Here is a 21546-nt window from a genome sequence, read left to right on the forward strand (position 1 = left end):
GACCGGGCATATCAGACACCGGAGGACAGTATCCGAGTCCGGTTCCACTCGCTGCCTTGTAGCCCTGATTCAAATTCCCACCAGATGATCCGTGTACGAACATGGCGTCTTTTGAAAGAGAAGATCCGTGGAAACAGGCAGCCATGCTCTCCGTTGGCACCACATCCTTGGTAGGTGGTGGGTGGTAGAGCAGTAAGCGTGCAGAAGACAAGCGATGTAGCCCGCGTGATATCAAGAAGGAAAAAAAGCAAAAAACGCCGCACCCAAAATCCGAACCAAGGAAATATCCAAAAGGAAATGAGACACTATGGTCTAGCATCTATCAGAGCATAGCTCTTCTTTTCGCCAAATCGACCAAGAGGACCGGCGCTGATGCAAAGGTGGTACAAGGCCCGACAAAGCAGGCAAACTTGGTACACAAGAGAGAACCAAAGCACAACGCAATGCTCTTTGGCCTCAACAGACTTCACAGTTTTCCTGCTGTATCATGTGTTCGGACAACAAAAAGGCAGCATTGTGCTTCCCTTCCCCCTCCATCATCATACAAGCACACCAGTTTGTGCAAAAAGTCATCTGTGCGAAGCGACCGGCAAACGCGGCGAGACCATCTGGAGCTCCGGCTTGCTGCCGCCCTTGCTCTTGTCCCCCTTGGGAGGCACGCTCTGGTACAGGTGATGCAGCTTGATGTAGTCGTAGACGGACCGCGGCAGATCGTGCGCGACCTGGCCGCTGCGGATCTGCGCGCGCGCCTTGGTGGACGAGACGTCGTTCTGGAACGACGGCGGCACGACGAACATGTTGTGGCGGTACTTGCTCAGCGGCTGGATGGCGGCCTGGGTGGCGCACAGGGCCGGGCGCTCGACGATGAAGGCGCCGTAGTAGCCCAGCAGGACGTCGATGTCGGCGGGCGCCCAGATCTTGGGGTCGCTCATGGTGAGGGCGAGGTCGGCGCCGATGAGCAGCATCACGCGGGCGCGCACAAAGGTGCCGTCGGGGGTCTGGATGCCGCCCAGGACGTCGTTGAGCTGCTCGTCCAGGCGCTTGAGCACGTCGGCGGTGCGGGTGTAGACGGGGCGCCCGGCCTCGTCGCGGCGCAGCGTCTCCCAGTCGTCGATCATGGCGTTGCTGCCCGTCTGTTCAATGGCGAGGCGGCACCTGAGGGGGGAACAGTCAGCGGTTGCTTTCTTTCTTTCTTCTACGGAAGAACAAGTCGTGCTGGCTTACATGTTGATGCGGTGGTGAGCGGGCACCAGCGAGCTTTTGCCGTACGTGTCGCTGCACGGGCTCATGTAGCTGCCGACGAGCTCGAAGCCGGTGCCGTGGGCGTAGCTCTCGGCCGAGGAGAACATGGACATGTGCAGCGACGTCGGCGGAGAGAAGCTGCCGCACGAGACCAGGACCAGCGGCGTCTTGCTTGCGTGCGACAGGCGGCGCTTGAGCCGGGCGTGGGGGAACGAGTAGCCGTGGTAGGGCTCCTCGCACAGCGGCTCGGGAGGCGGCGTCGGCGTGCCGGTGGGAACGGCCGAGGGCCGGGGAGGCGACGAGGCAAACGATTCTGCCGTGATGCCGCCCATGGTGGTGGTGATTTGGCGAGAGGAGGATGGAGGATGGATATATATATGGGTGTAGGTGCGATGGGGTATGGTTGTGGTTTCGGTGGTAGTTCGGAGAGACTGAAGAAGAGAGAAGAGAGAGATTCAAGGGAGAGGAGAGAGAAGAGGGGGGGAATTTGTCAAGAGAGAGAGGAAGAGAGAGAGCGAAAGTGGGAGAGTGCGCAAGAGAGGAACGACGACAGACGACGCTTCTTATGCAGCAGCTCCATGTACTTGTAACTCGGCCGTCTCAGCAAGGGCTCTGTGATGCCGGTTGTCGGCTCGCAGTTTGTTCGTCAGCGCAGGCGGGCTGCAACGCTTCCGCTGCAGCTACAGTCCCTGTATGTATGTACGTATGTATGTATGTGCTCGGTCCTCGCAGGCGGACGCAGCAGCGCAAGAGGCTACTTGTACGTTGAAGAGTTGAAGGAATTGCTAGCATGCATCTGCCGCCGTCTTGGTGATCACGAGGGATGCTGGCAATGTGTGGAGTGCGCGCAGATTGGATGGAGGAGGGGCAGAGGCAACCTCGACAAAATCTGAGATTTGCTCTCCGCACTCGGGCGGCTGGGCTGAGGCGAGCAGTTGAGACTAAGCAATATTAGCAACGCACTTGTGGCCAAGTCCGGGGCTTGTGCTGACTAGAACACAAGTCCGGCTGCGGTACGGGAGGAGAGATGGTAAGAAAAAGAACAGACAGGAAGACGGACGAGAGAGACGCAAAGACGTAGGAAAGAGAGAGACACAAGACAGTTCGAGCCCCAAGATCGATCCCGAGCGGGCCGGGGCTCATGTCTTGCTTTGCGTTTCTGCTACCCATGCCGTGGCAGGGAGAATTTGTTGGAATCGATCACATCCTGGCTTTGAGTCTAACATGTAGCTTTACTGCTTTCTCTCTGCTTGCCCTGGGCCGATTTGCCTCTTCTCGTCCTAGCTGCGTTTGGCCTCATGGCTACGCCCGATTGTGCCATTCGATGCCTCGGGAATACCAAAACAGACACTCCGGTGCTTGCATCTGCTTCTGCATCTGCTTCTGCTTCTGTTATGCCCGCCAGACAGAAAAGCAGCCAAGAATCCCTTGAAACCTCGCGTACATGTACGATTACGGAACTAGTAACTCTTTCCACTGCCAGCAACAGTCTCTGCTCTCCCAACAGCGAGAAGTTTTACGCCTCAGTTCAATTGCTTCCACCGGCCGCCTCAAGCCACCGGCCTGCCGAGCCCGCAACTCCCGGTCCGGCTTGCTCTGATTCTTGTAGTGCTCGCTCCCCGATTTATCAGCGCCCATCTGGACAATGGCACTTCCCGTCAGCATGCAAATCTGGCCCGGATATCTGCACCTCTAGCCTTACCCGCCCCGGTCCCACAGGCCGCTGTTGGCAGGTTATCGTCTTCTGACGCAAGCACTTGTGCCTGTGCCTGTGCTCGTGTGTGACCCGAGTGACGTCTGCCGTATCATCTGCCTACGCACTGATGCATATGCCGGAGGCTTGATTAGATACATGGACCGTGGCCATTGGCTTGACTCCGCCTCCACAGGATTGAGGATAGTTCGGGCTTTGGATCAACTCAATCTGCATTGCGCTAAAGCCCGTCATCGTGTGGAGGCGGAGCAGCTTCGCAATCCAGATGCTGGTCATGAAGCCCGAGCATGTTTCATTTTTCAATTCTTCCAAGTGCAAGCAGGAGGGAAACAAGACGCGAGAAGTGTCCCGGTAAAAGTACACATTGGAGGTGACAATCTAACGAGTGCATTGGAGTTGGACACAGAAACAACTGCGCAAGAGTGTCGATGACACGCCACTTACACCGGCTTCAGCCATAGGCGTCATGGACTGTATATGCAATCGAGAGACACCAACCGGAAAGAACAAACATCTTGCACCCTCGCTCGCCTCAAAACCTCGAACCATGGCTGCACCTCCGAAGAGTAAAGACGCTGCTCGTATGTAGCAGTATTGGAAGCTCCAAGGGTGGTTAAACGGCGAGTTCTCATCTGCTCCCAATAACCATCCAAACACCCGCCGGTTTGTGACGGAAAAGGGTTCAGTGGCCTCACGTCACTTTGGCCAATGAGAAGATAACTACTTCTTGTAGGAGTTTCTTGGTTGATGGCGGCGACGCAGCTCCCACGAATTCAACTTTCGGCTTGGGAGCTACAACTTGATCGATATGCGCGGAACGTCTGGACGCACAGACATGTGACAGGCAAGAACTGTCTTCAAGAACTGGTTACTTAGTTGCCTGCCTATTTCGCACGCAGAATGGGAATCCGGTCGAGGGACTTTACATCTCAAGAGCCATTCTTTCAAGAATCGTATTGTGCCGTGCTCCCATCCCCAAAGGCCCTGGAAGCTTCGCCAATATCAGGCACGGGGTGAAGCGCGAGACTTGCCCCTTCGATATGCCACATCACTTCCCTCGCATTATAATGACCTGCAGACATGGAAACATGGTGGCTGGTTGTGAGTTTGGCTAGGCAAGGTTGTCAACGTGTTGTAGGAGGCTGCGAGTTCACGGTCGGGACGGCACATTGCACACTTGCGGCAGTACGTCCATCTGGAATGATGGATTCAACGCACGCTCCTGACTGGGATAGCTCAAGGCTCCTACATTCTTTATTCACTCGAAGGGTCGTATGACTATAATAACCCTGAAATGGTACTGGGTTACCGTCGGAGTGATTGACTCCTTGACTGGGGCATATGTGGAATTTGGGGGACGGTTCAAGAAAATTCTCCATCGAGAATCTTCTCAACTCGATGCAGCTCTTGGAATATCAGGTAATGGCCCATAGTTCTTGTACGAGTGGCGTACCGGCGAGGACGTGACAATTTTCTTCGACTGAAGTGCAGTGGCTGCTCCGTAGCCCTGATAGATCTGTCCTGTCAACGAGGATGATGAATGGTGTGGATGGCAATGTTTGTCTCGAGATGACAGTATCCCAAGCTGCATACCCTCTAGTCATTCGGTTTTGCACATTCATACATCGACCCTTATATGTCTATATGATAGGTAGGCAATCATAATCTACATCGCAGATGCTGATATCACTTATATCCCATCGAGTTGCCTGGAGCAGTAGAGCTGCCGGAACATGACACCCTCCCGGCTGCGAGAATCATTTTCGTTGCGTCGATGCCAATGTCGCTCATCGCAACATTCTCTTTATATGATGGGTATTTACTCCAGTGTTGACTTGTTTTTCCTTTCGATCTGCGTATTGGTTCATCGTCACTCGGACCCTAGGCGACATGTGCCTGAGTTGTAGCTGGAGATACCTTGTTACCCGTCTGCCTGTCAATAGAGCTGCCGTCCACTGCCACTTTACACCCTTTCAACGGGGCTTCTCTCCTTATTCTCCTCCAGCTATTCACCCCCATTCTCTATTGAAAAGATTGACAGTTTCTTCTACCTTTCATCTTTTTATTAGTTCGATAAACTGATTGACGGCCTTCTTGTGGATGACGATTTATGGAGTCTAATCTCTATTGTCCAACTAATTCCAGCGCAAGCTCCGCCGCCTCTGCTGTTTCTTTTAGCCTGATCGGGCACGACTTTCATCATCTGCGAGCAGCGCTAGTCCCGTTGGGGCCGCGTCACTGCGCCGCTCCCGACCTGCGGCAGCGACTGAATCGGACGGGATGCGCATCTGGACAAAGAAACCCCTGAATCTGCGTCTCTGGCCCGGACGCGATCGTTCCAGTTCCCGCTCCTCGCACTCTTTCTTTGTCTTTTCCAGCAACTCTGCCTCGTTCTCTGCCGTCGTCTTCACAGCTTCTCCCGCCCTCGTTTTGCGCTGCTCTCCTCCAACACTCGCGCTGCCCCGGCGAAAATGGTGACCGGGCAAGACGCCGCCTCGCTACAATGACCATGGCCAGGACGAACAACGACGGCGAAATGGCCTTTGACGGCGAGGGCGGCCGGCTGCTGGCGCACGACTTGGACGCCCACGACGCCCACGACAGCCCCCGAACCGACAGCCCCGCGAGCACCGACCTCGGCATCATCACCAGCGTCCTCAAGGCGCCGCGCTCCGAGTTCGAGCACGAGGTCAAGACGCCGCGCACCCCCGGCCGGGTGCAGTTCGACCTGACGCCGCGCATCCTCAACTTCAGCGACGCGCCGCTCGGCCGCCTGTCGACGTCGTCGTCGCTGTCCTCGGGCGACCGCTTCGACCTCGACGACGCCGCCTCGGGCCTCGACTCGCACCGCGTGCCGCTGCTGACGGACCTCGAGGCCCCCAGCGTCACCGTCGCCCGCGAGTGGGACGATGCCGGCAGCGGCGACGAGGAGCACGCCAATGCCGCCGAGGCCGAGCTGCGGCGGCCCAAGTCGGGCTTGCAGTCGGCCTTCATGAACATGGCCAACTCCATCATCGGCGCCGGCATCATCGGCCAGCCCTACGCCATGCGCCAGGCCGGCCTGCTGGCGGGCACGCTGCTGCTGCTGGCCCTGACCGTCGTCGTCGACTGGACCATCTGCCTCATCGTCATCAACAGCAAGCTCAGCGGCACCAGCAGCTTCCAGGGCACCGTCCAGCACTGCTTCGGCCGCCCGGGCCTCATCGCCATCAGCGTCGCCCAGTGGGTGTTTGCCTTTGGCGGCATGGTGGCCTTTGGCGTCATCGTCGGCGACACCATCCCCCATGTGCTCGCCGCCATCTGGACGGACCTGGCCAGCGTGCCCGTGCTGGGGCTGCTGACGCACAGGCGGGTGGCCATTGCCGTCTTTTGCATGGGCATCAGCTATCCTCTGACGCTCTACCGGGACATTGCCAAGGTGGGCTACATTGACTCTTGCGGCTGAACCCAAGCCATGCTAACGGCGGAGCAGCTGGCCAAGGCGAGCACGCTGGCCCTCATCGGCATGCTGGTCATTGTCGTGACGGTGCTTGTCCAGGGTGTCCTGGTCCCCTCGGCCGATCGAGGCTCGTTCAGCACGCCGCTGCTGACGGTCAACGGCGGCATCTTTCAGGCCATTGGCGTGATATCATTCGGTACGCCTCTCTATCCACCCCCATCATACAATCTACAACCGCTGACATGCTTGCAGCCTTCGTCTGCCACCACAACTCCCTCCTCATCTACGGCTCCCTCAAGACGCCCACCATCGACAACTTCTCCCGCGTGACGCACTACTCCACCGGCGTCTCCATGCTCGCCTGCCTCATCATGGCCCTCGGCGGCTTCCTCACCTTTGGCGACAAGACGCTGGGCAACGTGCTCAACAACTTCTCGTCCGACAACTCCATGGTCAACGTGGCCCGGCTGTGCTTCGGCCTCAACATGCTGACGACGCTGCCCCTCGAGGCCTTTGTCTGCCGCGAGGTCATGATCACCTACTTTTACCCCGACGAGCCCTTTGACCTGCGGCGGCACCTCATCCTCAGCACGGCGCTGGTTGCCGGCGCCACCACCCTCAGCATGTTGACGTGCGACCTGGGCATCGTCTTTGAGCTCGTCGGCGCAACCAGCGCCGTGGCCATGGCGTACATTCTGCCGCCCATGTGCTACATTAAGCTGACGACGAGAAGCTGGCGCACATACGTGGCCGCTGCCATCGTGGTGTTTGGAGTGGCCGTCATGGTCATTAGCGTGGTCCAGGCAATAGACAAAATGATACATGGTGAGTCTGTGTGCCATCCAGCAGAGTCATCCGATGTTGCTAACGGTTCCCCCCCAACAGGTTCAGAGACCACAGCGCAGTGCACTTAGAAAACGAGGCCGACCGCCCCCAACGAAACGATGTTTTTTAGAAATGTACTTGTATGACTATATAGATAGAGAGCATGGAACGGGATTTGCATATTCGCCCGGGGCTGCAATAGGACTGTATGTATAAATAAGGAGAAGCTGGGATTGCTGCCGTGTTTATGGTTCCGGAGCAGGTATGCGGCGTTGCCCGTCATCAAGGTATTCACGTACGGTAGTATGTTGAGAGAAATAGAATCAAAATTGCATACAAAACAGGCATTACTCGATTTCATCATGATTTGTATCTACAGTCCAGTTGCTAATGTTCGTGGGTTCTGTCTAAAGAGAACTTGATAATCATCCCAACTCAAGCTTCACCACAACTCCCGGGTAACCCACCCCAAGCCATTCATCCACCGCAAATCCCAATTTTAGACAGAGCATCAGTCAACTCCAATCACCTGTACCTCTGTCTCGCTATACGCACACAAACCCAGCATAACACATACACGCATCTCATACAAGTATGTACGCCACGCACTCATCTCGCCTCGCCTGCCCCTAAACCCCGGCCCATAGCAACCATCCCGCGTGGCCCTTTCGTTCTCTCCTTATTCCCAAAACCACCCCCCCCCTTTCGTCACGAGTCCAGTTTTTTCAGCACCACCCCCTGGGAACACATGACATGATCATCAATCCCTTTGTGCCCCCCCGGGGAGGTCCCTAAACCGACTGTTACCGGAGGGGGAGGAGCAGCTGTGGTGGTAGTCTTGTTGTGTTTCAGAAGAAAGGGTTCAAGTTGACGTCTTTGAAACCGGGGTCGTTCTCCCAAGACATGGTTTAACACCAGCGAGTTGGACAGTATTACACCTTGGCCTCCTCAATCATGTTCCAACGAAAGAACACAGACCGATCGTCTCCAGCCCACTATTACTCAAAACAACCCCAATTGAAAAAAAATAAAAAATAAATAAAAAATAAAGAAACATGTAATCGAGATCATACCAGCCCACCCACCACATCCCTCTCCAATCCCCCCCGCTTCCCTTGAACCCCCAAAAATACGGGGACCGCCAACAACCCTCTACGCGCCTTTGCCCGTTAACACACCAGGGGACCTCACCATCACACACCCCTCTTTTTTTACCTTTCCTCCCTACTGTACATGAACTCTTCCAACAACAAAACAATAGGCCTTTTACACTAAAGACAGATACGAGATAGATGGAGGGGTTACTTTCATCAAAAGCTCCCGCACCAACACCCCCAGCACTATGTAGATGGTGAAGAACCCGCAATCATAGTCTAATCGGTGTGTCCCCCCTCAAACCACCCACAAGACCAATCAAACCCCATCCATTTACCACCTCCCCCAAAGAACTACTAGCACAACACGACAAGGCACACAAGCTGCCCTGCCCACGAACACACCCTCGTTCCCTCCATCTCCGCAAAGCAAAGTCCCCAAAGTCCGAAATACATACATACCTGGTAGGTATAAAACAAAGGGTCCATCCCAACCTCCAATCTTTCAAACCCCCCCGCCCCATCACACAACTCTCTCTCCCTCTCTCTCTCCCCAACGCCCGAAGCGTCGACTCAACCCTCCGCACTCAGTTTCAAAGACAAACANGAAATACATACATACCTGGTAGGTATAAAACAAAGGGTCCATCCCAACCTCCAATCTTTCAAACCCCCCCGCCCCATCACAAAAGTCCATCCCTCTATCCAACTTGACGACGTCCAACTCGTCGACTCAACCCTCCGCACTCAGTTTCAAAGACAAACATGCAGCCCATCAACTTTAACCACGCCTCCTGCCCAAAGTGCTCCGCCACAATCACCTCCGGCACAAAGACCTGCCAGAGCTGCGGCGCTGTACGTTTACCCTCTCCCCTGACCATCCTTCCCCTCCTCTTCTTCAACATCTCTTTTGTTTTCTATAATTTCTGCTACATCACATCAACATCACATTATCTACAACTAACAGTAAACAAACCACAGACGTGCCCCAACTAAATAGAGCCATCAAACTTCCAAACCCCAATAATGATACCTTTCTACCAAGGACACCCAGGTTGAAATATTCATGTACTTGAAAGGCCGGGGGAAGGGAATGATTGCATGCATGTTTACGGAGTATACGGACGACTCAAGAGACGATGAAAGAAAGCAGTGCACGAATCACTCATTGAATGATACATAGGTATATTTGATACTAGAGGCGGTGCTAAATATATGGCTTTGAGAGGAGAGAGAAAGCGGATGCTATCATGCCGCCGTCTCTTGTTCCAAGCTGCACGGGCAAGTATACACGTCACGACAGGCAAGCAACGACAAGGCCTCGCCATGGAAAGGGATTCGTGACATAAAGCTTCTAAAATGACATGCGTGACATACGGAGCTGAATGGTATGGTATGAATTGCAATCACAAGTGGGTTTAACAGGAAACCGTCCGGCGACAAGGCTGCCGGATCACAACAGTGTACTCGCAATCTAACGTGTTGTGTGTAAAGAACAAGCGATATTACAACCAAACCAAGTAAAAAAAAAAGGCCAAAAAAAAAAAAAAGGTTATCGGGACAATACAAGACAGGAAAAAGACACACAGCCTTTGGGAAAAAAAAAAGTAAAGAAAAAAAAAGACAAATATATGATGACCTGTTGTAGAGACCGCTCGCAAGAGTCCCGGCAACTTCCAAAGTGCGAAAAATCCACAGCTACCTACTTACATCCTGCTCCCCCTCCCCCATGACTAGACAAACTGCAGGCCCCCTCTCTATTCCCTTCTGTACGCTCCCGAATCAACCGTCGACCGCTCGCAGCTCAGAAGAAAAAGAAAGCCAGCTCCAACATTAGGCCCGTCGACCCCGTTCCGCACCACTGGGAAGATACAGTAAAGCAAGACCGGCTTGCCCGCCGGCATTATGACAGAGGCATAAGGGGGAAAACATCTGGTTTACCTTCTTTCGCAATCGTCTCTCTTTCCCTAGAGAATCCTTACTCCGTGACGGTGATGGGCCTGCAGAACCATGCACGCAACCAAGTAACCCTGCTCGCCGTGTCCGCTGGCGAAAGACGCAAGACACACAAAACGAGGCAATCAAATTCCAAATCCCCGAAATAGAAAAAAAGAATCTATGCCCGGAGACGGCCGGAGGCCCATCGTGGCCCGACATTCATCCTCTACCACCCAACCAGCCGCGTGTGGTTTGTTCGACTTGGCTTGCGAAGAGCGGAGACGCATCGAGTTACAAAGGGGGGGAAAGATCGAGCCGCGATTGGGGAAACGGATGTACTCGGGATAGACAGGCACAAGGAGAGAACCCGTTTACAGAACAAGGCACTTCTTGTGGCTGCTCTTGCGGGTGGAGCGAGACATGAGAGCAGCGCGGGTGGCATGCTCAAAGACCTCGCGGACACCCTGGCCGGTTCGGGCAGAGCACTCCAGGTACTTGTACGCGCCGATCTTCTTGGCAACAGCCTCAGCCTGCGTGCATGCGTTAGTTTCATTGAGGCAGTGTCATGTGTATAGAAGGGCACTCACGTCCGAAGAGGACACCGGCTTCTGGTTGGTTGCCCTCAAGGCCTCGATGGTGTTGGGATCGTCTCGCAAATCGGCCTTGCAGCCGACCAAGATGATGGGAAGACCTGAGCAGAAGTGCACGACCTCCGAGATCCACTGTTGGAGACGCGTTAGATGTCTTCTTCATGATGCAGGGCGCAGATGCAGGTGGACAGATGACGTACCTTCTCCAGAACGTTGTCCAGAGAGTCAGGAGAGTCGATAGCGAAGCAAATCAGGATGACGTGAGAGTCGGGGTAGGAGAGGGGTCGGAGACGGTCATAATCTTCCTGTCCAGCCGTATCCCACAAGGCCAGCTCGACGTGCTTGTTGTCGACCTGGACATCGGCGACGTAGTTCTCGAAGACGGTGGGGACGTAGACCTAAAACGACGGGATATGTCAGCATGGAGTTGCTTATCCGGCAGCACGCAGCGGTGCCGCTGGCTTCTTCCCCCTTGCTGGGCGGATGGCTTGATTGTGATGATGAGATGAATGATGATGATGATGATGTTCGATGGCATATTGACGGGTCACGGGCCGAAGGAGATGCCTGCGGCCACTTTGACACGTCAGGGATTTCTTGCCGCGCCTTGGGGGTCGACGCCAACGTCACGCAGCACCCAGAGCCCGGATTCGCGGTGCATCACCGTCGACACCCAAGTGAGTGACGGCGTTCGAGGGGCATCGGACGCGATATCAGGTCGCCAATGGCGATGTTGTGTGTTGTGTTGTTGTTGGCGGCAAAACAAAAAGGCGGCGGCTAATGAAAACGCGGCGGAGGGCAGAATAGGGGATGAGATGCAGACGGGCTGCGCTCAATGCGTACCTCAGGGAAAGCGCCCTTGGAGAAGACACTGAAGAAAACAAATTGTCAGCCGAGACTCTTCCTCTGGCGCGACTCGGGATTGCGATGCGTCCATCGCCAAGCGTGAGGCCACGGCTGCCTTGGGGAGGAGGCGTGCCGGGGAAAAAAAGACGGGCAATTTTCTGAGACGACTCGAACTCACATCAACAAACAGGTTTTACCACAGGCACCGTCGCCGACGATGACGAGCTTTCGGCGGATCTCAGCCATGGCGTCTGTGAAGCTTTTGCGGGAGCGGGAGATGAAGAGGCGGCTGGTTGAAGATGGGAAGTGCAGAGCGTGCGGTGGTGGTTGATGGCGGTGGTTGATGGAATGAAAGGAAGAAGCAGAAGACGGACGTCAGAAGCAGAGCAGAAGGGGGAGTGTGACGGAAGAGAAGCTGGGCCTGGTTCTGGCCCGGGCTTTTGGCCTTTGCAAGGCACAAAGTACTGGGTACCTGGGTGCTTAGCACGGCGTGCGGGTGACTTGGGTGGGGAGAGGGGGGTGGAGAGTGCAGCGCAGCACAGAGCACAGCAGCAGAGGCGCCTGCGTTTGGGTCTCTGGGGGGGCTGGTGACTGCGACGCCTTTTTCGGGGTCTTACGGGGGTCAAAAGGAAAGGACAAAAAAACAGAGGAAATAATAGGTAGGATGCCCGGTATCCGCTAGGTATTTTTCACGCGACTTTAGCTGCAGCAGGACTTGACGACGATCATGGCATTGGCCTTTGCTAGGGTACAGCGAGTGCAGTGCAGCGCCATGGCCTCAGCGTGTGCCGGTACTCGGTACCTCCAGCTAGCGCGTCCTGAGGCAGCCAACAATTTCTGGGGACTCGCCAATGGCTTCCACTGATTGCTCCAGGGCAGAAAGGAGCACGCGGAGGGAGCAGCAGCCGCTGGGGTGCAGGTGCTGCGCCTGTCCTCCAGAGCGAGCCCTCCAGCCACCGGGCAAGCTTTCAGCGTTCCAGGCATCCCCCCAGCAAAGCTCACCTCCGTTCTTAGTGATCATGTCGGTACCTGTACTTCCACGGTAAGGAGCGCTGTTGCGAGGCGGTATTACTCGGTCTAGTATTACGAGGCAGAGGCAGTATTATCTCAGGAGTGGCAGACCTCGCCAGCCTCTTTTTGCGCCTCGGCGGCTTGCAGCTGTCCCGGCTCAGCCATGAGCCGCTGCGTTCTAGGCTCTCGACGGAGCGCTACAGCACAGCACTCGACCCTCTGCCGGTGCCTGGTTGACCGCTTACGACTCACCAGAGGACATCCATGGCGACGGAACTCATATTCGACAGCCGCAAGAAAGACAGCATCAGCATCCCGGCCTGGACGCGTCGCCTCGCAGCGGGAGGTGGCTGAGACGCTGGGAGATAAGGCCAGAATACATGCGGCCAAGTAACGCTAGAGCCAGCCAGGTACACTGTACTCGTTGCTCCAGACGGTGGCACCTGCGAGTGCCTGACGATACCTGATCCTTTATATTACGGGACTCCACCGATGGGTTCAGACGCGTACCTCTACTCAAATAGTGAACAATGGACACGGAAAAATGCGGCCTGCTCAAGGTACAGCTACTCGGCATCTCAGCAGCCTCGAGAGCAGCGCGTTACAGACTTGTGTAGCACTAATGGCACCGTCGCCGCAACAAGTACAAGTACGAGCCCGCAGCAAGAGGCACGTCCGCGTTGATGATGGAAGAGGCTGAGATGAATGACCACTTTTAATTTGATGCCCAGAATGATTGCCTTCTCGTGCTGGTGAATCATCTGGCGGTCTGTTTCGCATCGGCTGGGCCACGTACCGATACTAAGCCGCGGTTCAGCAGCGGCTTCACTGCAGTCGATGGACATCGAGAGGCGGCCTTGACTCCCTGAGCTCAGGACATGTTGGGAGGACTCGAGACGCTGCGTCGATGCCCTGAGGCTGTCCGTCCGCCGCCGTGCAAATTGCCTTATCTTGGCCGTGGTAGCACCAAAGAATCGCGTACCCACCCATGCAATTTGTTCCTGGTTGGACTGGGAATGACGATATCGTCTCCCTACATGCATACGAGCGTGAGCATGCTGTCGACGTGCTGGTCCTGCCTCCGATTCGACCATGATACAGGCATTATCAGGTCCGGCATCGAATGGGCTCGTTGCAGGCAGAGCATCAGCTGTGCGACCAGTACCGGTACTTCGTATCGCGTGCCACCGACCACCTGCGCGCTCTTTGTCTCTGCCAACAGATTCTTACCTGTCTCTGCCTCTCTGGCAAGGCAGACCGCTTCCTGAAGCCTAGGCAGGGTGACACGGCTTGCGTGCCTCCTGACATGACTGGCCCTTGCAACGCCTGGTGGCAAAGTCCTACGCATCTAGGACTTGGGCGGTGGCACGCACGCAGTCGAGCGCAGAGCTGTCACAATTCAGCTAATGCTCCTCCGTCCATTCGCAGTACAGCATGCATTGCGTTGCCCGATTCTCCATACTCGGCACATGCCGCTGGAGTTGCTGCATTAGGTGAATTGACTTGACGGAAGCGCCTCGGGTGAAGCAATCACATGATTGACGAGCTCACCAGACGCATTTCCTTGCTTGGCCCTTGAAGCATCATATTCCGGTGAGCCATTGCCTCCGAGAATGACGATCCGAGGTTTCCATCGAAATCGGTGCTTCATACCTACCTACTCTGACGCAACGTCGCCCATTGATTCAAGTGCGTAGACATCCCGGGTAGAGTATCGACTCTGGATGCCATTCACACAACCTTTGCTTCCAGTCACGGCGTTCTTCACCAGATCCGAAGCAAAACAGAAAGGCTACCTACTGCCACAACTGAGCGCAAGGCAGTTCTCAGCTCCGACTGTGTGACACCTCAACGGGACATTCGTGCACTCCGGGGTCCCCAACAGCCTCGTGTCACCACTCCTACTTACGGAACACCGGCAATGTCTTTTTTTCCCAACTTTTGATGCATTTTGTTATTTCCTTTCTTGTTCCTGTGCCTCCTCCTTGGATTCAACACTGCTCCCATCTTCCCATGACTCCAGCTTGGAGCATCACAATGTGTTTTCGCATCTCTTTTAGCGCCCTGCCAAGAGCCAATACCCCCGTACTAAGCATTTAGGCCAGGCCTGGAGCGCTGCACCCTGATTTGCTTCTCATCCACACTGTATCATGCGTGTCGAAGGAGCGCTATCACACCGTAAATTGTGCGCTGAGCATACAGTGCGTACCACACTTCTCACACACTTCAATATTCATCACTGACCTTATCAGCTTATCGGCGCCGCACCGGCTTGTCCCGCGCTTGTGCAGGTGCTGGACTGAAGATTTTCCGAGCCATCTCGAAATCGTCCCGCAAAAGGTCATCAGCCGTCGATATCACCACCAACCTGCAACTCGGCGCGGGCAGCATCCACTGCGGTCAATGGGCTGCATTTCGGACTCTGTGATCAACTGCTGACTGTCCCCCATCGACGATGCAAAAGCTCGCGAAACGAGTGGCGCAGGCCCAGCGCCAGGCGACCCGCCGCTCGAAACTGCAGATGGAGCACGAAAATGTCGACGCAAAGCTTCGAAGTCGTCTGGCGCTGCGATCAGCAGTGGGCGAAGTCCGGCAGAACCTCAAGGATGCGAGAAAGGCCCGGAAGGAGGACTGGGAGCTGGGACCCCTCGCGCCGAAGCGCGATCTGGGCTTCAACGACTACGGCGCCTTTAAAGAGAATGTGCGACAGGACTGGTCCAACTACGGCCTGCACCAGCCGAACCCAAAGGTCGTCGAGCAGCGATGCGCCTGGGCTGGAGGCGTCAAGCAGCTGAATCTCGCGCCTGGAGATCGGGTGGTGATTCGGGATGGGCCCGACAAGGGCAAGATTGATCGCATCAAGTCGGTCCAGCCGCAGGTTGGCACTGTCACCCTGGAGAACCGCCATCAGGTACGTTCCAATTGAGAGACTCTTGACTACCCACAATTCTCACGGAAATGATGCTGAACATTTTGTTGCAGGCTGTTGTTCAGGGCATGTTTGGCAACCCTAGTCGACCGCAGCCGATGCCGATATCCATCGCCTCCATCCGCCTGGTATACCCAATCACGAACCCCGAGACTGGAGTCACCCGAGACGTCGTCATCAACCAGCTCAAGGCAATTCCTCCCAACATGCAGTCCCCCAACATGTCATTGGACCGCTGGCGGTACGGCAAGAAGTGGGATCGCCTGGTCCCCGGGCTCAACGTTGTGATTCCCTGGCCGGCGGTTGAAGTGCCCGAGTTTGAGACCATGGAGGCCGACACCATTCGAGAGCAGGTGGAGGACAGGACATTCTACTACGGCCTGTTGTCACCGCCGATGCCAGAGCAAGTGGTGGACGAATTGAGAAACAAGTACTCAAAGTTCAGAACAAGGCACGAGGCGTGGTACATTGAGAAGAAGCAGGCGGAGGAGGCCCTCAAGAAGGACAGGCAAGAGGCACTCAAGGCCATGCAGACGCCATTGGACGAATTCCACGAGAAGAACCGGGCTGCCCGCGCAGAGGCTGGAGAGCCCGAGCTCTCAGAAGAAATGCTGGCCAAGATTGGCGAGTTCATGGCCAAGAAGAAGTCGGCGGCTCTGGAAAATGCCGGCGCATCGGAGGTGACGACAGCGCCAGTTCCTCCACAGGAGACTACAAATGCACCGTGAGCGACTGCCGGTGGCCTGCAATAGACGATGAAAAAAAGGAGAATGAACAAGAACCCCGGCCACGATTCGAGGATCAAGTTGGCGTGGCTGGCATGTAATTATATAGACCTTGTGTGTACGAGGTGTACATTATGACGGAACAACTGAAGACATACAGTTATCACCAACTTCATGTTATTACACCCTCTGGCCACCATACAGGCATTGAAATAATTGTCAACTATATGTGTCAGGGTTGGAAGACTAACATCTATCGTATCGCTCTCACTCAAAGATAAGGACCGAGATATCAATCTCCACCCACATTGGCCATGATCGATCAACCCCTCCCCCGCCTAGATTCACCTCTGCTAGGTAGAAGATTGACATCACCTTGCCATTTCCATAGACAACTGTGTTGATTCTTTGTTTCAACTTGCCCGTCATTTTTCTTCTTCTTTTTTTTTTCTTTTTCTTTCTTTTTTTTTTTTTTCCCTCTTCTTTCTTTCTTCTTTTCTTCTTTCTACTAGAGAACCTCATTGAACATCACATCATACCTGTTAGACCACCATGTCGCACTCACACGAGGGCGTCTCGCATTCCCACGACGGCTTCTCTGCTCAAGAGCACGGCCACTCTCACGAGATCCTCGATGGCCCCGGCAGCTACATCGGCCGTGAGATGCCCATCATCGAGGGCCGCAACTGGACAGACCGCGCATTCACCATTGGCATCGGCGGGTGAGTCACCCTTTCACCTCACGCTCCAGTCAAAAGCTTCAGCAGACAAGGCTGATCCAAGCCTAATAGCCCTGTTGGCTCAGGCAAGACGGCCCTGATGCTGGCCCTCTGCCTCGCCCTCCGCGACAAGTTCTCCCTCGCCGCCGTCACAAACGACATCTTCACCAGAGAAGACGCCGAGTTTCTCACCCGCCACGCCGCCCTCCCTCCCCAGCGCATCCGCGCCATCGAAACCGGCGGCTGCCCCCACGCCGCCGTCCGCGAGGACATTTCCGCCAATCTCGCCGCTCTGGAGGACCTCCACGCGGAATTCGACACGGATCTGCTGCTCATTGAATCCGGAGGCGATAACCTGGCTGCCAACTACAGCCGCGAACTGGCCGACTTCATCATCTACGTCATCGACGTGAGCGGCGGCGACAAGGTGCCTCGCAAGGGGGGGCCCGGCATCACGCAGAGCGACTTGCTGGTCGTGAACAAGACGGACTTGGCGGAGGCGGTGGGCGCGGACCTGGGTGTTATGGAGAGGGATGCGAGGAAGATGCGGGAGGGGGGGCCGACGGTGTTTGCGCAGGTGAAGAAGGGGGTGGGCGTGGAGCACATTGTGAATCTGATTTTGAGCTCGTGGAAGGCGAGTGGTGCTGAGGAGGAGAGGAGGAGTCGGGGAGGGCCGAGGGCGACGGAGGGGATTGAGGGGTTGAAGAGTGTGGCTTAGGGATGCTGTGATGGTGTGAAGTTGATGAGATGTGGTGAGCTTGTGCGAGTGTACAATGCGAATGCCATGGCTTTACTTGAAGTGCAGAACAAATAAGAGTGGTTTCATCTGGGTTGGCACTGTTGTCGCCTTTGGAGATTCAGTTATCCAAGGTATAGCGATCAGTCCATTAGTATGGCTGGCTTGCTACGTTCAGAGTAGATAATTCTCATGTAATGACGGAACAGAAGGGTTGAAGGACGGCTACCTGAGTGAGTGGCTGCCCAGTACCTCCACTTGGCTATCCAGTATCCCAAGTTTCTACGTGAAGTGAGCATCTCAGCCAAGGTGGCATCAGGCACCTGTTCCCGTCCTTGCCTTCCTCTGATCGTCTTCTTGGTCTTCCTCCCCTCCGGCGTTTTCGTCTTGATCTTGCTCTTCTTTGGGGTGATCTCGAGGATATACTTCTCAATAAACTTTGTGGGAGATGGTTAGCATCCACCCATAGGTGAGTAGCCAGTCATATATGACTCAGGGGTAGTATGCCATTTTCAAGTGACTTCGAATATCAGGATAGACGTGAGCTCAGGGGGGTTATGCCAACAAGAGGCACAAGGGCGCGGCATAAACAAAACCTGAGGACCCGAAGGCATAGAGTTGAGAAGCCGCCGAAAGTTCTTGGATTTTTTTCTAGACCAGGTATCTGATAGAAGCTGATATGAAGACTAGAATATTATAGCGACAGTAGCACAGGGAAGAATGTTTCAGCCTAGCATAACATTAGCAGTAATAAGGATACCAATCTGCTGGATTGATTGTTGGTTACATGTAACTAGATTTCATGTAGGGTGCTGGTTTATCTACTCCCATATTTCTATGGCTATAATCCCATCTTTGTGGAGGCTGAGAAATCGAATGAATTTGCAAGGAAGCACTGACAAGCACTTGAATTCCGAGGAATCTCAGCAAGCGAAATATTTGTTCCAGAGAGTTCATACGTGCTTATGACGCTGACGATGACCATCCTGCCTGCATAATGGAAATCCTCATCCAGAAGACAAAGTAGACAGAAAGAAAAGAGTTTGATTGAACTCTGCTTTCGAGGAGTAACTACCATATATCTGCCGAGCTCAATATTCGGCAGTTTGCCCGCTTATGGGATATGGAGACGCCGATCTTGAACGCCTGGTACATGGCCCATATCCAAACTCCGAGACGGAAGGGTCTCGCTCAGATCATGGGCCGCGGCGAAGAGGAGGATTCAGCTACAAGGGTCGAAAATGCACCAAGTTGCTGGTGAACAAGGTTTTTCAACGCCAGAACGTTTCTGGCCAGTGTGTCATCCCAAACGCCTGGTAGCCAGATAACTCAAGATCAGGTACGCACCTTCAGAAGACCAGACAAAGATAAGGTAAGGTAGGTAAGGTGGCCGGCAGCTATAAGTTACTCGCTGTTAACTGGTCTAAATCAGACACCTTTGGCGAAGTTCCGAAGAGTATCTAGTTGATACCAAGCGTTTGGAAGGGAAACCACAATGGGCGTTATCGAGAGGATACTACAGGGTTGGAAGGAGCGACTTACGTTAAATATATATATCCTCTCCGGCATGGCATAGCGTAGCTGTAACTCTGACCTTCAATCATCACAACAACAATGCATCTTGTTCTTGCATTTCCAACATCAAGAGCCAAGAACAATGGCCTGAACCGTATTTTTGGAAAGTCCGGCGTGTGTAGAGACATTGGAAGGACTCTCCGAAATATCCTGCCTGAAAGACTACTACCCCGTTTCGTAACACCACATAGACTTCTTTCATGGTATACGTGTCCCGCATGATAGAAGCAATGTAGCGTAGGCTGTGAGTGAATGACCGTACGATATAGCGGTCTTCAATGGGGATGGCTCTCACCCACAGACAGGAGGGCATCTGGACTTTGCATCTACGGCTCTAAGAACAGGCTACGGAGGCATTCTTAGTTTACGTGGACCCAGTCCATCTGCTCTTCTCTATTATACAACAGTTTTTAGCATAAAACTCAACAAAATGTAGAAGACATTGTGGCGTCGGTTGGTGCTGCCTTCATCCTCAAACAGCAAGCCAACGGAAAGTAGTGGTAGAGTTCGCCTCAAACTCTCCTTTTGGAGGATAAGGACCGTTAGCCCACAAGCCTCTGTAGTAATATTCCTATAAATCCCTTCTTTCACTCACTCTTTCTCCCTATCCAGACTTTCTTCCTGTCTAGTCTTTCTTTGCATACATGCTGTCTCTCATAAGTTGACAGCTCACTCATACCCGTCCATCGAGAATACTATCACATCTCGAATCCACCGGAAGAAACGACAACTGTCGTGACACTGTCGTTTCTTTTTATTCATACATAATCACACGCAGTCCGATATAAGATGTCGGAATTCCACCGGTTTGGCAATCTGCCATGTGAGCTAAGGCTCCAGATCTGGGAACTCGCCTTGATTCCCACCTGCCGGGATCGCCCCGGCATCCAATTCTTCTCCGTGACAAACCACAAGAAAGACGGAGACGAGTTGAAGCCGCTCAGAGTCCAATGCAACTTGGGCTCTGAGTGCAGCACAGGACATGGCTCCCGCTATTGCCTCGCTGCCTCAAAGCTTGGCTCTGGCGAGGACGTCGGCCACTCGTGGACGGGGAACAACAACCCGTCCGCATACCTCTTGAACCACGGTCTATTCAACGCTTGCCCCGAGTCGAGAAAGGTCGCCGAGAAGGCTTACGGGATCGGGGCCTGGGAGAAGGCGCTTGCAGGGGTTCAAACTCCGATTACCCGAGGGCCAGGTCCCTTATATGGCTACGCCTGCGTGCCATTCGTCTCCTCACGCAACGGGGAAGAATGGCGATTCCCGGTCCATCCCAACAGCGATCTCGTCTGCTTGCAGCCTCTGAACCCAAACACCATCTGCTTGAACCGGAGGTTCATGGAGGATCTCTGCATGGTTCGTTGGGATAGGGGCTTGCGTGGGTTTCGCAACCTGGCAATCGAATACGATCCGAGTTGGCGTCTTGGCCTCGAGCAGAACAGACTCAAGTTCAGCTCGCTTTACCGTCTCTTCAGCGAGCAAAGCTCTCGAGGGTTCTTCCTGCGCGCCCTTCTCTTCGTGGACGAGAATGAGTTACGGCGTCCCAACGTCTCGCTTTTGTGGCTCGTCGACTACACCCTAAAGCGAAAGGGGGCCAGCGCAGTCACGGCACAAGGCCAGGTGTTCTACGGTACTGGTCGAAACTTTGTCGAGGTTGACAACGGAACGATCAGGTGTTATTCGACTGGCGAACTCGGTTCGGCGTTGGAGTTCTTGAGAGATCTTGACCAGTTGTTCTGTGGCATGAGGCCCTGTCATATTCTCTGGCACTATCGGATGAAGGAGCCGGCGGAGTGCAGGGTGTGTAGACAGGCGCGGGTGCATGGATACAAGGCCAGTCAGGCTGTTCGTGTCGTGGCGTGTGAGAAGTCCGCCTGAGAGGTACTGTGCGATGTTTGGTTGGTGAATGGCAGCCTCGGACCTGAATTGTCTTGAGAATAATGTGGTTATGAGATATGGATCAACGAAAGGCGTAGCGATCTGGATAGATCAGCGATCTGAGAAGATACCCCTATTGTACTTGGAGATAGACTGGACGATGGATTGAATAAAATATAAATACTCTTCTATATTGTCATAACCCACTGGGACATATTTATGTACGCTCCCTTCCCAAGTGTGAATACGCGTGTGAATATATATACAGGATAGGCGAGCCCAAGC

At 54.4% G+C, this 21546-nt stretch overlaps 7 protein-coding genes across 7 annotated transcripts; 4 read left to right on the forward strand and 3 right to left on the reverse strand.

Moving 5' to 3' along the window:
- Positions 1–569: 569 nt before the first annotated feature.
- Positions 570–1574, reverse strand: CCMA1212_006326 (Nicotinamide/nicotinic acid mononucleotide adenylyltransferase 2; the record flags this gene model as incomplete). Its single annotated transcript, XM_073703555.1, has 2 exons — positions 570–1155; positions 1225–1574. The coding sequence occupies 2 exons, from the start codon at positions 1572–1574 to the stop codon at positions 570–572; spliced, it is 936 nt and encodes a 311-aa protein (XP_073558038.1).
- A 3685-nt stretch (positions 1575–5259) lies between these two features.
- CCMA1212_006327 (Vacuolar amino acid transporter 2) lies at positions 5260–7309 on the forward strand (the record flags this gene model as incomplete). The annotated part of the gene is made up of 4 exons (XM_073703556.1): positions 5260–6374; positions 6429–6591; positions 6648–7220; positions 7281–7309. Exons 1-4 carry the CDS (start codon positions 5460–5462, stop codon positions 7307–7309), a joined length of 1680 nt encoding a protein of 559 aa, XP_073558037.1. The 5' UTR covers positions 5260–5459.
- A 1770-nt stretch (positions 7310–9079) lies between these two features.
- CCMA1212_006328 (uncharacterized protein) lies at positions 9080–9310 on the forward strand (the record flags this gene model as incomplete). The annotated part of the gene is made up of 1 exon (XM_073703557.1): positions 9080–9310. One exon carries the CDS (start codon positions 9080–9082, stop codon positions 9308–9310), a length of 231 nt encoding a protein of 76 aa, XP_073558046.1.
- Positions 9311–10623: 1313 nt separating this feature from the next.
- Positions 10624–11977, reverse strand: CCMA1212_006329 (GTP-binding protein rhoA; the record flags this gene model as incomplete). Its single annotated transcript, XM_073703558.1, has 5 exons — positions 11867–11977; positions 11686–11713; positions 11043–11240; positions 10840–10974; positions 10624–10782 (listed from the first exon to the last, which is right to left on the reverse strand). The coding sequence occupies exons 1-5, from the start codon at positions 11932–11934 to the stop codon at positions 10624–10626; spliced, it is 588 nt and encodes a 195-aa protein (XP_073558045.1). The 5' UTR covers positions 11935–11977.
- Positions 11978–12496: 519 nt separating this feature from the next.
- Positions 12497–14649, reverse strand: CCMA1212_006330 (uncharacterized protein; the record flags this gene model as incomplete). Its single annotated transcript, XM_073703559.1, has 5 exons — positions 12497–12765; positions 12945–13095; positions 13410–13911; positions 14044–14088; positions 14609–14649. The coding sequence occupies 5 exons, from the start codon at positions 14647–14649 to the stop codon at positions 12497–12499; spliced, it is 1008 nt and encodes a 335-aa protein (XP_073557825.1).
- A 505-nt stretch (positions 14650–15154) lies between these two features.
- CCMA1212_006331 (Urease accessory protein G) lies at positions 15155–17790 on the forward strand (the record flags this gene model as incomplete). The annotated part of the gene is made up of 5 exons (XM_073703560.1): positions 15155–15610; positions 15682–16352; positions 16395–16467; positions 16900–17075; positions 17145–17790. 5 exons carry the CDS (start codon positions 15155–15157, stop codon positions 17788–17790), a joined length of 2022 nt encoding a protein of 673 aa, XP_073557826.1.
- A 2382-nt stretch (positions 17791–20172) lies between these two features.
- CCMA1212_006332 (uncharacterized protein) lies at positions 20173–21261 on the forward strand (the record flags this gene model as incomplete). The annotated part of the gene is made up of 1 exon (XM_073703561.1): positions 20173–21261. The coding sequence occupies one exon, from the start codon at positions 20173–20175 to the stop codon at positions 21259–21261; it is 1089 nt and encodes a 362-aa protein (XP_073557827.1).
- Between the last annotated feature and the right edge of the window lie 285 nt (positions 21262–21546).

Source organism: Trichoderma ghanense (assembly GCF_004382785.1).
Source record: "Trichoderma ghanense strain CCMA-1212 chromosome Unknown scaffold_7, whole genome shotgun sequence".
Classification (NCBI taxonomy): Eukaryota; Fungi; Ascomycota; class Sordariomycetes; order Hypocreales; family Hypocreaceae; genus Trichoderma; species Trichoderma ghanense.